The sequence below is a fragment of the Stegostoma tigrinum genome, chromosome X, assembly GCF_030684315.1.
Source record: "Stegostoma tigrinum isolate sSteTig4 chromosome X, sSteTig4.hap1, whole genome shotgun sequence".
Taxonomy (NCBI): Eukaryota; Metazoa; Chordata; class Chondrichthyes; order Orectolobiformes; family Stegostomatidae; genus Stegostoma; species Stegostoma tigrinum.
The window spans coordinates 15,179,332-15,194,396 of NC_081404.1; the positions used below are offsets into that span (position 1 = coordinate 15,179,332).

General features: G+C 42.1%; 1 protein-coding gene across 2 annotated transcripts in view; it reads left to right on the plus strand.

Moving 5' to 3' along the window:
* Nucleotides 1-15,065, plus strand: part of smarcd1 (SWI/SNF related, matrix associated, actin dependent regulator of chromatin, subfamily d, member 1) — a 53,590-nt gene that overhangs the window by 22,728 nt on the left and 15,797 nt on the right. For both annotated transcript variants that reach the window (XM_048523575.1, XM_048523577.2), the window contains exons 5-9: nucleotides 1,833-1,955; nucleotides 2,442-2,558; nucleotides 3,096-3,197; nucleotides 8,454-8,615; nucleotides 13,924-14,021. In XM_048523575.1, the coding sequence (XP_048379532.1) occupies nucleotides 1,833-1,955; nucleotides 2,442-2,558; nucleotides 3,096-3,197; nucleotides 8,454-8,615; nucleotides 13,924-14,021 (602 nt within the window). The remainder of the gene's footprint in view (nucleotides 1-1,832; nucleotides 1,956-2,441; nucleotides 2,559-3,095; nucleotides 3,198-8,453; nucleotides 8,616-13,923; nucleotides 14,022-15,065) is intronic.

Below are 15,065 nucleotides of genomic sequence, written 5' to 3' on the forward strand. Positions count from 1 at the left end.
TGCACAGACCGGGTCAATGCAGTCCAGGAAGAATGAATTCGCATTAGAGAGGATACAGAGGAGATGTAGGAGGATGTTGCCAGAAACGGTGACGTTTAGTGTTGAGAAAGGGTTGAATAAGCTGCAGTTGTTTTCCAGGAAATGAAGTGAGGCTTTGTGGAAATTTAATTGAGGTGTATCAAATTGACAGACTGAGATAACGACTGTGCCAAGGGCCATTTTTTCCCTTTCAGAGAGACGAACAATACAAGGGCATAGATTTAAAGTAATTTGTGTATGGTTTAGAGGGGAGTTGTGTAATATTTTAACCAGAGCCTGTTAGAGGCTTGGAACTTGTGCTTTGTGGTGAGAGAGAGGCAGAAGATCCCATCCCATTAAGAACAACACTTAGATTTACATTTGAGGTGTCGTAACCTACAGGACTACAGGCCCAAGTGATGGACTCTGGAATAAAAAATGGATGTGCAGTCTTTCTATAAAACGTAGAATGTTGGAGGGAGATAGTGGTGTAATGGCAGAGGCCCAGGCTAGTACCCTTGAGACCTGGATTCAAATTCCACCATGGCAGCTAGTGAAATTTAAATTCAATTAATGAAAATCTGGACTGAAAAGCTTGTCTGATTAATGGTGCTCATGAAGCTATTAGAGTTTTTGACTAATGTCCTTTAGGAAAGGAAATCTGTCATCCTTGCTCAGTCTAACCTCCATGTGACTCCAGACCCACAGCAACATGGTTGACTCTTAGCTGCTCTCTGAAATTGCTGACCAAGCTATTCAGTTCAAGGGCAATTCGGGCTGGGCACCAAATGCTGGCTTTGTCAGCAATGCCAGCATCTCTGTCCTTTAAAGCTCCATTCTGGCTCAGTTCCTTGACCTTGATGTTGCTTTACATTGGGACAACATTTACATGCCAGCCATAAATTGATCTGCCTGCGTTAGCATACTGCTAGATTCATGCCCTAAATGTTAATTCAGCAGCACTTTATCCATCTTCACCATGGCCACTGTTAGGACGGCTTGAAGTAGATGAATGATAAATTGTATCTCCTTCTGAGAGCCCAAACACAAGATTAGCAGCAAAGGTTTTCCCACTCCTCCTGACTGCTTTGGAAGAGACCCCAAAATTGTTGACGTACTTGGAATGTTCCATGTCCCATGTTCCTCTGACTTGTGAATGAATATGTTGGGGAGTGCGATGCTGGATTGTTGCAGCCCAACAACACTCTAAATCATATGTGCGGAACATTGTGACTGTAAAAAGCTCTTAAGACTAGCTTAATAAGTTTTAAAAAAAGGTTACTAGATTTATCTTAGGCAGGAACATTGAGGGTTATGTATGCAAGGTAGGGACCAAATGGCCTACTTCAGTTTCTGTTTTACTTGCTATGTTAACTGATCTCCAGAGTTCAAATTGACTTCTGTGCAATTGGGAAGAAGCAAAGAAAGAAATTAATAGGCTGACATGATGCATGCTGGAATGTTAACTGTGGCTAGGCTTATGCGTTTTTGGCAGTTTAGCATGACGCTAGCACTTAGCATCCAGACTTGCTTATTGAGAATAAACATTTGTGTGAGGTACAGTGCAATTGCCCATTTCAATGGAACTGTTCCCCCCTAGAGGGCAGGAATACAAAACATAACCGGACAAAAGAGTAATTCAAGTGCACTACTTTTTAAAGCAATGCAGATATTGCAAGAAGGTGTGTTCCTTAACTGTCTGGTTAGATACCTCAGTCACCTAATTTAGATCCCCTTCAGTACAATGGTATTCCTACATAATGGAGGAGAAAAAAATACTTGATTCCTAAACGCCCCCTTGTTTTTTTTTCCAGCAAAAGCGAAAGCTTCGTATATTTATTTCTAATACGTTCAACCCTGCAAAACCAGATGCAGAAGATGGCGAAGGAACAGTGGCATCCTGGGAGCTTCGAGTGGAAGGCAGGCTTCTTGAAGATGTAAGATTTTAGATTTACCTTTCTCCCCCTTTTCACCACAGATGGTTTTAAGTTAAGCCTTTGTGTAATTTCTCCCTGATATCCTAGCCAGGATCACTAAGCTGGTGTGTGAATAAGATGGTCAGGTCGCTTTTACGACTGTTGCCAAGATTTTGCTTTGATCTGCTTAGTGTTTTGTGTCCAAGTTCCATTTAATTTTGATTGCGGCTTGACCTGCTGTGCAAAGCCCCTGCACAGAAGCCAGGCACACTGAGAGAGTATGGAGGAGGAAGATTGGAGGGTTGAGTGTCAATTGAATTGCGATCACCTCTCTTTACATGCATCTACAAAGGGCATATGGCAAACAATGAGAAAACTGTTGTGGGGGAGAGATTGAAGGGTGGTGCTCAATAAATGGTAAAACTCTGCAAGGGTGGTGTTATTTTCAATTTCACTTAATCATGTGTTCTGTATTGAACTGCTTATGAATTTTTTTTTCCTTTGTAGTCAGCTGTGTCGAAGTATGATGCTACTAAACAGAAGCGGAAGTTTTCCTCATTCTTCAAATCCCTTGTGATTGAACTAGATAAAGATCTCTATGGACCTGACAACCACCTGGTTGAGGTAAGCAGAATGGAGTACTGTGCACTGGAACCATTAAGTTTAGCTGCATGCCATCTTTCTTGCTTCCTCCTTTTGTGTTTTCTGTCTGCAGTAAAATGGAAACTTCTTGGAGGCCACATCAGTTTGAACTTCTTGCCTTGCATGTCCCTGTAATATATGTCATGGGAAGGGCTTGTGTGGATCCTGTAATTTGTCCTTTCCCTACAACAGATGCTGAATGAGGGCTGTTGGATACCAGTGAGGGCTTTCTGGTTGGCTGGTGTACTTCCCCTTTGGGTTAACAGTGGGACTAAACATCGCTTGGGGAGTGAAAGGTCCTTGAATCATTAACAGTGGAACTAATTGTACAAATGCTGCAAGTATACTGGCAGTGGAGCATATTCTTAGTTAGACATGATATTAGCTTATGCAGTGACGTTGGCTATGAATGACAGCATGATGCATGCCTGATAGAGAATCCTGCTGATGCAGTGGCTGTGAGAATTAGTCGCTCTTAGTTAAACAAAATGATAACTGTTTTTCAATAACTCCACTCAGTGGCATAGGACAGCCACAACTCAAGAGACTGATGGCTTCCAGGTGAAAAGACCAGGAGATGTGAATGTCCGCTGTACCGTATTACTGATGCTAGATTACCAGGTAAGCAAAATAATTTGAGTATGAGATGAATTAAAAAAATTTATTAGTTCTAGACCTATTAATTTTACAAGTAATATAATGGAGTTACAGAGCTGAAGCTGGTAAAGGTATATAAAGTATTTTGTCAAAAACATCATTTGAGCTACCCAATGGCTCTGTTCGTTAACAGCAATGAGAAGCTGAAGCATGTGGAGTATAAAATATCTTGGTTTGACCCCTGGTCTGTGTTGGGTTTAGTGGGTTCCAGCTGAGGTGGCAGTGGGGTTACCCTTATCTCTTGTAAGCGATACAGTAGCAACGGCTGCAGGTCACTGGGTAGTTCTTCAGTGACTCTTACTGAGATTTATGGGACATCGAGGGAAAGCAGGAATTTTCGCCTCTCTGCAGTTTGCAGTCAAACAGCCTGCTGCCTGTAATTATCTAAGGTCTCATGAACAAATGGCCAATTGGGTAAAGTATCAGAGGGCACCAAGTCCCTGTGGGACCTTAAAATAAACAAGCACCTTCACAGAAAAAGAAAGTACAATTAGTTGATTGTGATGGGCATTGTCAGGGAGCAGCACACTAACTTGTAATCTTGCCCCTTCTGACCGTTCCTGGATACTTCAAGATGTCTATTATTTGACTGAGTTGACAATCAACACTCTTTGAAATGTACCTCATTGACTGATGGGCGAAGTTCACAACTCTGATCTTTTGCTCATTATCACTGCTCCTTTCTCCCAGCTCATCATTAAAGTTGAGAAAGCTAAATAAAGGGCAGGAATCTGTAAAGCATTACCAACATTTGTGTGTGTGTGTGTGTGTTGGGGGGGGTGGGTGAAGGAATAAATACGCAGGCTAATCAGCACGTGGCACATGGATAACTTCTGCTTGCAGGCTTTCAGCATCCTTCCCTTTGCTGAAATGATCAGCTTGCAGTAAGCAGTCAAGAGATGTTGTATGTAAGGAATGGATTTAACACTTGGTTAATTCTGCCACTTGTTTACATGAGTGACTAGACTTAAATTCTGGCATCCAAAACAATACTGCAGATGCTGGGTATCTGTCAAAATAGAAACGGAAAATGCTGGATCATAAGATACAGGAGCAGAGTTGAGCTATTCAGCCCATGGAGTCTGCTATGTCATTCAATCATGGCTGATACATTTCTCAACCCCATTCTCCTGCCTTCTCCCCATAACCCGTGATCGCCCTACCAAGCAAGAACCTATTTATCTCTGTTCTAAAGGCATTCAATGACTTGGCGTCCACAGACCGCTGTGGCAGTGAGTTCTACAGATTCATTACCATCTGCTTGAAGAAATTCCTCCGCATCTCCGTTCTAAAGAGTCATTCCTTCACTCTGAGGCTGTGCCCTCAGCTCCTAGTGTCTCCTACTTGTGGAAGCATCATCTCCATGTCCACTCTATTCAGGCCTCTCCGTATTCTGTAAGTTTCAACGAGAGAGGCCCCACCCCCACCCCACCCATCTGAACTCTATTGAGTCCAGACCTGGAGGTCTCAATTGTGCCTCGTGTCAAGCTCTTTAGCCCCAGGATCATTCTCGTACTCCTTCTCTGGCTCACCTCCAAGGTCAGCACATCCTTCCTTAGATACGGGGCCCAAAACTACTCTCAATATTTCCAAACGCGTTCTGCCTTACGCAGCCTCTACAGTGTATCCCTGCCCTTGTATTCCACCCCTCTTGAAATGAAAGCTGACATTGCATTTGCCTTCCTAACTATCAACTGAACCTGCATGTTAACCTTAAGAGAATCCTCAGCTCGGACTGCTAAGTCCTTTTGTGCTTCAGATTTTCAAAACCTTCCTTCCTTTAGAAATTCATGTACACCTCTATTCTCCCTACCAAAGTGTATAACCTCTCACTTGCCCACATTGTATTCCATCTACCACTTCTGTACCCAATTCCGTAATCTGTCCAAGTCCTTCTGCAACTTACACACTTCCAGACCCCATTATCTCTACTCTCTGCCAGTCAGCCAATCTTGTATTCATGCCAGGGCCTTTAACACTGTGGGTTCCTAACTTATTTAGCAGCCTCCTGTGCAGCACTTTGTCAAAGACCTTCTGGGAACCCAAAACCATCACATCCACTGGCTCCTTGTCTAACTTGATCATTAGCTCCTCAAAGAATTCTAACAGATTTGTCAGGCATGACTTCCCTTTGACGAAGCTGTCCTGACTTAGCCCTGGTTTACAATGGACTTCCAAGTGCTCTGCAATCTCATCCTTAATAATGGACACTCAAATCTTAGCAACAACCATGGCCAGGCTAACCAACTTACAGTTAGAAATTTTTAACAGTTTTTTTATTAAATACACGTGACAATAAATTATTCAAATTCAGTTTCTTGTCTTCTACCTCCCTGCCTCCTTAAACTGAGATGTTATATTAGCCATTTTCCTGTTCCTGACTCCAGTCGTTCCTGAAGGATCATCACCAATACCTTTACAATGTCTTGAGCTACCTGCTTTAGAACTCTGGGGGTGCAGTTGATCTGATCTTGGTGATGTATCTACCTTTACACTATTCATCTTCCCCAGCACCTTCACCTTAGTGATGGCCACATACACTCACCTTTGCACCTGTCTTGAAGTTCTGGTATGTTGCTGGTTCTTCCACTGTGAAAACTGATGCAAAGTACCTATTCAATTTTCTGCGGTTTCTTTGTTCCCCATAACTACTTCTCCAGCCTCATTTTCCAGCGGCCCAATGCCCAGTCTTGCCTCTCTCTTACCTTTTACATATGTAAAAGATCTCTTGCAATCTTCTTTTCATTATTACTAGCTGGCTTACTCTCAAATTTCATCTTCTATCCACATATTGCTGTTCTAGTTATCCTCTGCTGCTATTTAAAGGCTCCTCAATCCTTTGGCTTCCCACTATTCTTCACATCATATGCTTTTCCTTCTGTTGTGCTATCCCTGATATCTCTTGTCAGCCGTGGTTGCCCCCTCCTCTCCTTAGTATGGCTGTATTTCCTTTATGATGGATTTCTGCTGGGCCTCCCAAATAACCCCAGAAAGTCCTGCCATTGCTGCTCCACTGTGTTCCCTGCTAGGCTCCCCTTCCAATCAACTCTGGCCAGCTCCTCCTTCATGTCTTTGTAGTTGCCTTTAATCAATTGTAATACTGTTAACATTCAGCTTCTCCCTCTCAAACTGCAGGGTGGATTTTACCGTTTTATAGTCACTGCCCCCAAGGAGTTACTTCACCTTTTCAACAGTATTCACTCTAGAAAACGACAGTGTTGTCGAGGAGAATACTGAGATACAGGCTACTAGACTAGGTGGGATTGAGGTTCACAAGGAAGAGGTATTAGAAATCCTACAGAGGGTGAAGATAGATAAGTCCCTTGGGCCGGATGGGATTTATCCTCGGATCCTCTGGGAAGCCAGGCAGGAGATTGCCGAGCCTTTGGCATTGATCTTTAACTCGTCATTGTCTACAGGAATAGTGCCAGATCACTTGAGAATAGCAAATGTGGTTTCCCTGTTCAAGAAGGGGAGTAGAGACAACCCTGGTAATTATAGACCAGTGAGCCTTACCTTAGTTGTTGGTAAAGTGTTGGAAAAGGTTATAAGGGATAGGATTTATAATCATCTAGAAAAGAATAAATTGATTAGGGATAGTCAGCACGGTTTTGTGAAGGGAAGGTCGTGCCTCACAAACCTTATTGAGTTCTTTGAGAAGGTGACCAAACAGGTAGATGAGAGTAAACCAGTTGATGTGGTGTATATGGATTTCAGCAAGGCGTTCGATAAGGTTCCCCACAATAGGCTATTGTACAAAATGCGGAAGAATGGAATTGTGGGAGATACAGCAGTTTGGATCAGAAATTGGCTTGCTGAAAGAAGACAGAGGGTGGTAGTTGATGGGAAATGTTCATCCTGGAGACCAGTTACTAGTGGTGTACCGCAAGGGTCGGTGTTGGGTCCACTGCTGTTTGTCATTTTTATAAATGACCTGGATGAGGGCGTAGAAGGATGGGTAGTAAATTTGCAGATGACACTAAGGTTGGTGGAGTTGTGGATAGTGACGAAGGATGCTGTAGGTTGCAGAGAGACGTCGATAAGCTGCAGAGCTGGGTTGAGAGGTGGCAAATGGAGTTTAATGCAGACAAGTGTGAGGTGATGCACTTTGGTAGGAGTAACCAGAAGGCAAAGTACAGGGCTAATGGTAAGATTCTTAGTAGTGTAGATGAGCAGAGAGATCTCGGTGTCCATGTACACAGATCCTTGAAAGTTGCCACCCAGGTTGAAAGGGCTGTTAAGCAGGCATACAGTGTTTTAGCTTTTATTAATAGAGGGATCGAGTTCCGGAACCAAGAGGTTATGGTGAAGCTGTACAAAACTCTGGTGCAGCCGCACTTGGAGTATTGTGTACAGTTCTGGTCACCGCATTATAAGAAGGATGTGGAAGCTTTGGAAAGGGTGCAGAGGAGATTAACTAGGATGAGATTGCCTGGTATGGAGGGAAGGTCTTACGAGGAAAGGCTGAGGGACTTGAGGCTGTTTTCATTAGAGAGAAGAGGTTGAGAGGTGACTTAATTGAAACATATAAAATAATCAGAGGGTGAGATAGGGTGGATAGGGAGAGCCTTTTTCCTAGGATGGTGACGGTGAGCACGAGGGGGCATAGCTTTAAATCGAGCGGTGAAAGATATAGGACAAATGTCAGAGGTAGTTTCTTTACTCAGAGTAGTAAGGGAATGGAACGCTTTGCCTGCAACGGTAATAGATTCGTCAACTTTAGGTACATTTAAGTCGTCATTGGACAAGCATATGGATGTACGTGGAATAGTGTAGGTTAGATGGGCTTGAGATCGGTATGACGGGTCGGCACAACATCAAGGGCCGAAGGGCCTGTACTGTGCTGTAATGTTCTATGTTCTATTAAGTTCCCTGATCAAGTATGCCTCATTACAGCTCTGGTTGCTGAAAAGCTCAGCAGATCTGGCAGCATCCATGGAAAGGCAGACACCTCACCCCTACCAGCCAAACCCAAATTCATCTTGGCATATTTGTTAATCGAAGCATTTTGAATTTTGTTGAATTTCTTGAGAGGTGTAAGAACTTGCTCTGCAGAGCTCTGTGCTGCCTCAGGGTGGCAGCAAATGTATTATCTTTACCAAAGCAGAATCTCCTGTATGCAGATACAGGCAAAAGTCTATTCATCGGCTAGATCAGGTGCCTGGTTAGTTGGTGGCATTGCTGGGTTCGTGTAACAATGCATTTGTATTTTCTTTGCAGCCACCCCAGTTTAAACTGGATCCTCGATTGGCACGTCTTCTGGGCATTCACACTCAGACTAGGCCTGTCATTATCCAGGCTCTCTGGCAGTACATTAAGACACACAAGCTGCAGGATTCCCATGAGCGGGAGTTCATCAACTGTGACAAATACCTCCAACAGGTAAATACCACTGCTTTGTGTCTCTGTTAATACAGTTGGAAAACCAGATAGGATGTGTGTTTAAACCCACACAATCTCCACTTTAGCTTTAGTTGCTAATACAGACATGTCAAGAGTTTGTGAGAGATAATGGGGACTGCAGATGCTGGAGAATCCAAGATAACAAAATGTGAGGCTGGATGAACACAGCAGGCTCTCTGATGAAGAGTCTAGGCCCGAAACGTCAGCTTTTGTGCTCCTGAGATGCTGCTTGGCCTGCTGTGTTCACCCAGCCTCACATTTTGTTATCTTATGTCAAGAGTTTGTGTCTCTTTGTGGGTTGCTTGGTATGTGCCATTAATTCCTATGTATCTCTGTATTCTGAACTGTAGGCATTGGGTTCATCTACCAGTTGTGCAAAGTTCCACTTTCACAAGTGTTAAGCTAGATCAACTAGCAAATAAAAAATATAGACACAAATGAAGCTGGACAGTGGGCTTTTTGCAGGTTGGATTGTGCAAGATTGGGGGTGTCTGTTTATCCACAGGCTACAATTTGGACATGCCTGCAGTTATGCATTGTCTTTTGAAGAAAGGGAATAAAAATATAATTTTTAGTTGTGATGTTGCAAAGGCCAACTATAACTCTTTATTTAACTCCCCATGTCTCCCACAACAGTACACTGATCAAAATTGAGTTTCATCTTCATGAAGGCATCACACTTGAGGTGGGAAGGAAGGGCTCACTCGGCAGCTGGATTTGAATTATTTCCTTCAGAATTACTGTTGAGCATTCATTGGGATGTAAGATTGTATTCACATGAACAACTGTACTGCAATTCAGATGATTTCGAAAGAGAAGATACAGAGACTGGCATGTCACAGTAGATTAACGCACTACCCTTCAACCAAGTTATCTGCCGAATGAAATGCTACCATATAAAACTGAGCTTAATAGAGGCTTTTCTACACTCTACTATAACATCAGGAAGGTTGTAACCTATAATCTTCATTACAGCTTGCTGATGTTTATCTCCGTTAATGAAAGTGGGCAGCATACTATTTTTGTCTTTGTGTATTAATCTATTATCTTTAAACCGTGTATCTGAAAAGCTAACAAGTGATTTTTAATATAACTTGGTGCACAAGTAAAGGTTGACCCAAAGTAGAACAAGTAGTTTTTGGCAAGGATCTGGATACTGGGAGTTTTTAATAAGTATTCATTAAAGTTGGGAGATGGGGCAAATTGACATTTTTTTAGAATGGAGTGAGTAATTTACTTTGAAATATTGCCAATTTCTTTTGAATGTTATGGATTGTAACAGCTGCTGTCATGAAAGTTTCCATGCCTCAAAATGTGAGCTGGGTTTCCAGAGCAGGTTGTTAGATGTGCATTGTCCTGCAGCCACCTCTTCAGTTGTTTATTTGCTGAAGTTGTCTAGCTCTGAAATGACAGTTTAAATCTCTATAATGTTATTTTAAAGAAGTGATCTATCTTTCATCCAATGAATATACCATTCTCTCATTGTAACTTGAGATGTAGCCCCTTCAAATCAATACACAAATCCCCTTAAAGGTACCCAACTGTAGATAGTGTTCCAAATATGACCGTTGCTTTGAGATATATCAAGAGAAGTTGCTGATAAAATACCTGAACACCCCACTTTATAAACCACCCTGAGGTATTTTCTTGCTTTATATAACTGTTGTGTATGTTTGTTGTCATTTGTTTGCATTAATATCAGAAAACTGCAGGAATAAATGTGCAGGATAACCAGGGTTGGTGATAATGACAGCAGTGTGAATTTCCATAGTGCCTTAACTGAATGAAATCTTCCACAGTGCTTCACGGAGGTGTTATAGAGCAAAATTTGACACTCAGCCACATATAGAAATATTCAGACTGACGACCAAAAGCTCGGTAGCTTTAAGAAGTGTCTTAAAAGAGGAAACTAAGCTGGCAAGGTTCAGGTGTGAGTTTCAAAGCTTAGGGCCAAAACAGCTAAAGGCACAGCCACCAGTGGTGGAGTGATTAAAATGGGAGATGCTCATGAGGCTGAAATGAGAGGTGCTTAGATATTTTAGATAAATGGGGGTGGGGTGGAGATTAGAAAATAGGGAGAGCCCAGGCACAGGAGGAATTGTGAAACAAAAATGAGAATTTTAAAATTAAAATCCCACTTAATCCAGGATCAGCACCTGTCAGTGAGCAGAAGGGAGCTGGGGGTTGGGATTTGGTGAAACTTTGGACATTATCAACATAGTTTTGCATGGCTGAAGGGTCACCAGGATGGGAATTTGTTGTTTTAGCAGCTGCATGGATATGTGATTGGAAGCTCATTTCAAAGTTAAATATGATGGGCAGTTGTGAGCAGTTCAGTTCAGCCTCAGACAGTTGGGGGGGGGTGGGGGAAAGAGGTGTGGGGGGGGAAAGAGTGGTGACCATGACTCTTCTGTCATGGCCTGAACTATGCAAGCACTGAGTCCAAAGGTTTATTCTTGCATGGAGATGCCATTTCCACTTGCCAGATAACCTCTCCTGGGTCTAATCTTTGTAAATGCCAATCTGCTTGGCATGCGCTTTAAGTATATGACCTAAAAATGCTCATTGGTAATTTTCTGAGATTGGTATTTTCTAAGTCTTAGCTTGGTTAGAGTTCTGTTTCACTGTGGAACACCACTCATTTTTAGATTTCTGATTATTTTTCTTGACTTCAGCTCACCCAAAACTCTACTGATGTTATCCTGTCACGGTCCCCCTGCACTACTTCCACATCCTTCTGTGTGAAACCTTTGCAATGCCATCTTTCCCTACCTGTACAGTCCCATAGTGTCCAGCTGATTGTTGGCAATCGTGCACAGTGAGATGTTAGCATTGTTTGACATTAGTAGTTCAAGTTAGTTAATATTGATATTCTTCTTCATTTCAACATTCAGCCCTTACTTGTGGTTGTGTGTGTAAGTGTGGCAGCTGTATTTATTGTGTACAACACCTGGAGTAAAGCTCAAGTCACTTCAGCCACTCATTGTAAATGACATCACCCAGGGCACTTGCCTGTCTTTACAGAGCTTTTGGGAGCTAAGACACCTCCTTCCTTCTGATTCAAAAAGAGCAGTATTCCTTGCCATTTCTGTGATCTTAACACTCGCACATTGCAAACATCATGCCTGTGTAAATTTAGCAGCTGGCATCATTGCTGAAAGGACTGGCCATCTTCCCAGCAGACTGATTAGAGTGATAGTTTGACACATTGTCAGAAACTTGTTGCTTATAATCCAGGTAGATTACTGTCTTAGCCACAGTTTGAGTGTAGAGAGCACACAAAGTTGCTTGCCTTTAGAATGAAGTATTGCTGCTTGGTTGTTTTCCCATTTGGTACTAAGGCGTTAGGGGAAACATGGCAACTATATACAGCAATATTTTGAGCATTCATGATTCATGATCCTTGTTGCTCCCACTATTCCATCAACAAAAATCTTGTGCTGGCCGAGTCTCAAGAATTGGTAACTCCCCCACTTAGCCCTTTGCACAATCTAGGTGGATATGGTTTCAACACTTAGGGGCATTATCACACAGCTGTAAAGTGCTAGTGACCACATGGTTACTCAGTCTATCTAATAGATGTGTCTTAAACTGATTTGGCCACTGATACGTTCAACATGGAAATGCCTTAGAAAGTACTGTATCAAAATACAGAACCACTTGAAATGTAATAATTAAGGTTTTTGAAAAATATTTGGAGATCTTGTTTTGCAATTCATGTGGCAGAATGTTATGTAGGCATTCCCGAGTCTCAATTCCTGTGGTGCAGCAGGGCCTATTGTGCCCATTCCGTTCCAAATGAGCATCTCACTAAGTGCCATCCTCCTGTCTGTTCCCTGTACCTCTGCACCCCACAGCCCCTTTCACATAACTGTTTAATTCCCTTTTGTTAGTTTCTACTGCACTTTCAGGCAGTGCATTCCAGATCCTAATAATTTGTTGCATGGAAAAGTATTTTCCAAATAATTACAGAATCATACAATACAGAAAAACTGAGAGAATACAGCTGGTGCTTCTGCAAAGTTCCATTCACATCCTTTAGTATCCTTGGATGTCCTGGTGTCTTGTTAACTTTTTGAGTACAGGCAGCTGATACAATATCCTCTTTGTCAATTTTTAACCCTTCCACTAACTGAATTTTCTCATCTTTCACCACATACTGGGTAGCATTTTCTTCCTTGATAAAGACTGATGTAAAATATTTGTTAATTGCTCAGTCATGCCCTTGCTGCCATGTGTAAATGTCGTTTTTGTGTCCCTAATCAGTCCCACTCCCCACTTTACCAGTTTTATGCCTATCAAAGACTTCAGGACTCCCCTTTTATGTTAGATACCAGTTTTTTTTTCATACTCCCTGTTTGCTTCTCTTAGATGAGTTTTAACCACCCAGCTGAGCTGCCTTTATTTAGCCTGGTTCCCAACTTTTCTTTATCATAATTTCTACTACTTTTGTCATCCATAGAGCTGTGGGTTTCGCCCTATCTGTTTCTTTCTTATTTGATGAGCCATAAGATAAAAATGAATACTTAGTATCTGTAATTGCTGTAATGAATTCCTTTTCGGAGTGCCAAGCCTGTTATGTGGGCCAGTGTTAATATATGAAATGAGTTAATTTGTTTTGAAGGCTCATGACCTTTGAGGTAGGGCTCATCCTGAATCCTGATTTAGATGTGGACATGCAAAAGCTGCTCAGATTTCTGACTGCTTCTGCGTTCCTACATCACAGTGAGGCTTTCTCCACTAATGTTTGTTTGGAATTATAGTTGGCATTTTTTTTTAAAAGAAGGACTTGTATTTACATAATGCTTTTCTTGACCACCGACCATCTCGAAGCCTGCTACAGCCAGTTTTAAAGCATACTCACTTGTAATGTATGAAATGCGACTGTTGATTCCCACTCAACAAGCACCCATACACAGCAATGTAATAAGGACTATGTAACCATCTTGTAGATTTAGGGATAAGCATTAGCTAAGACACCAGGGATAATTCTCCTCTTGCTTGAAAGTGCCCCAGGATCTCCTAGCAGACAAATGAGTGCCTTGGTTTAACATGCCTGAAAGATGGCAACTCTTGACTGTGCAGTAATACCTTAGAACTGCACTACAATGCCAGCCTTGTTTTGTTTTAATGCTTAAGCCCTGACGTGGAACTTAAACTTGGAACCTTGTGATTCAGAGAAGAATGTGCTATCAACTGAGCCTGGCTGCCGATGGTATATGTGATTGTTATTTTTAAAAGAAAACTGGCTCCTGGTTTTATTGAACATGCTTTCTGTATTTTGTAGATCTTTGAGTGTCAACGAATGAAGTTCTCAGAAATCCCTCAGCGACTGCATGCTCTGCTGATGCCTCCTGAGCCCATCATCATCAACCATATTATCAGGTGCAGAATTTGAACTTGGTCCATTCATGAAAAAGCTTCTGAATATTAAGTTCTGACAATTTTAAAAAATGTTTCTCAAAGTACACTCCATGCTGAATAAATGTGAGGTGATGCACTTGGGCAGGATAAACATGGTATGGGAATACATGATGACGAGTGGGACCTTGGTGTGCATGAGTACCAGTGCCTTAAAGTATCAGGACATGTGGATAAAGTGGTTAAGAAGGGTTTTATGGTATACTTGCCTTTATTAGTTGAGGCATAGAATTTAAGAGCAGTGAGGTGACACTGGAACTGTATGAAATATTTGTTAGGCCACTGCTGGAGGATTTTGTGCATTTCTGGAATCCACATTATAGGACAAATATGATAGCACAGGAGAGGGTGCAGAGGAGATTTACCAGAATATTCCTTCGGCTGGAGAGTTTGTTATGAAGGGAGATTGGACAGACTGGGCTTTTTTTTCCTTAAAGCAGTGGAGATTGAGGGGACGTGATTGAGACGTGTAAAATTATAAAGGGCATATATAGGGTAGACAGAAACTTTTCCCCTTGATGAAGGGATCAGTGACCAGGGGCGTCAATTGAAGGCAAAGGGACAAAAGGTTTAGAGGAGATTTAAGGAAAAACTTTTTTTATCCAGAGGGTGGTGGGAATTTGGAACTCGTTGCCTGTAAGGGTGGTAGAGGCAGAAACCCTCATTGTTTAAGTATTTAGATGAGCACTTACAATGTCTAGGTCTACAATACTGTGGGCCAAGTGCTGGAAAAAAATATTACAATGGTTATGTGGGTGCTTTGGACTGGCACAGGCACATTGGGCCAAAAGCCTACTGTGCCATAGATCTGTACGACTCTACTAATCTGTTTGGGTTTTCAGTTTGCTGAACGGATTGACTTGCAGTGTATTTTAACTGGTTCAAGGCTTTACAAGATATACCCCTTGCACTGTTCTACCTCTCTCCAATGCAGTCCGACAGTGAGATATTGACATTGTCGGAAGCACAAGTTTAAAAGCAGGAACTTTGTCTGGAGACTCACTATTG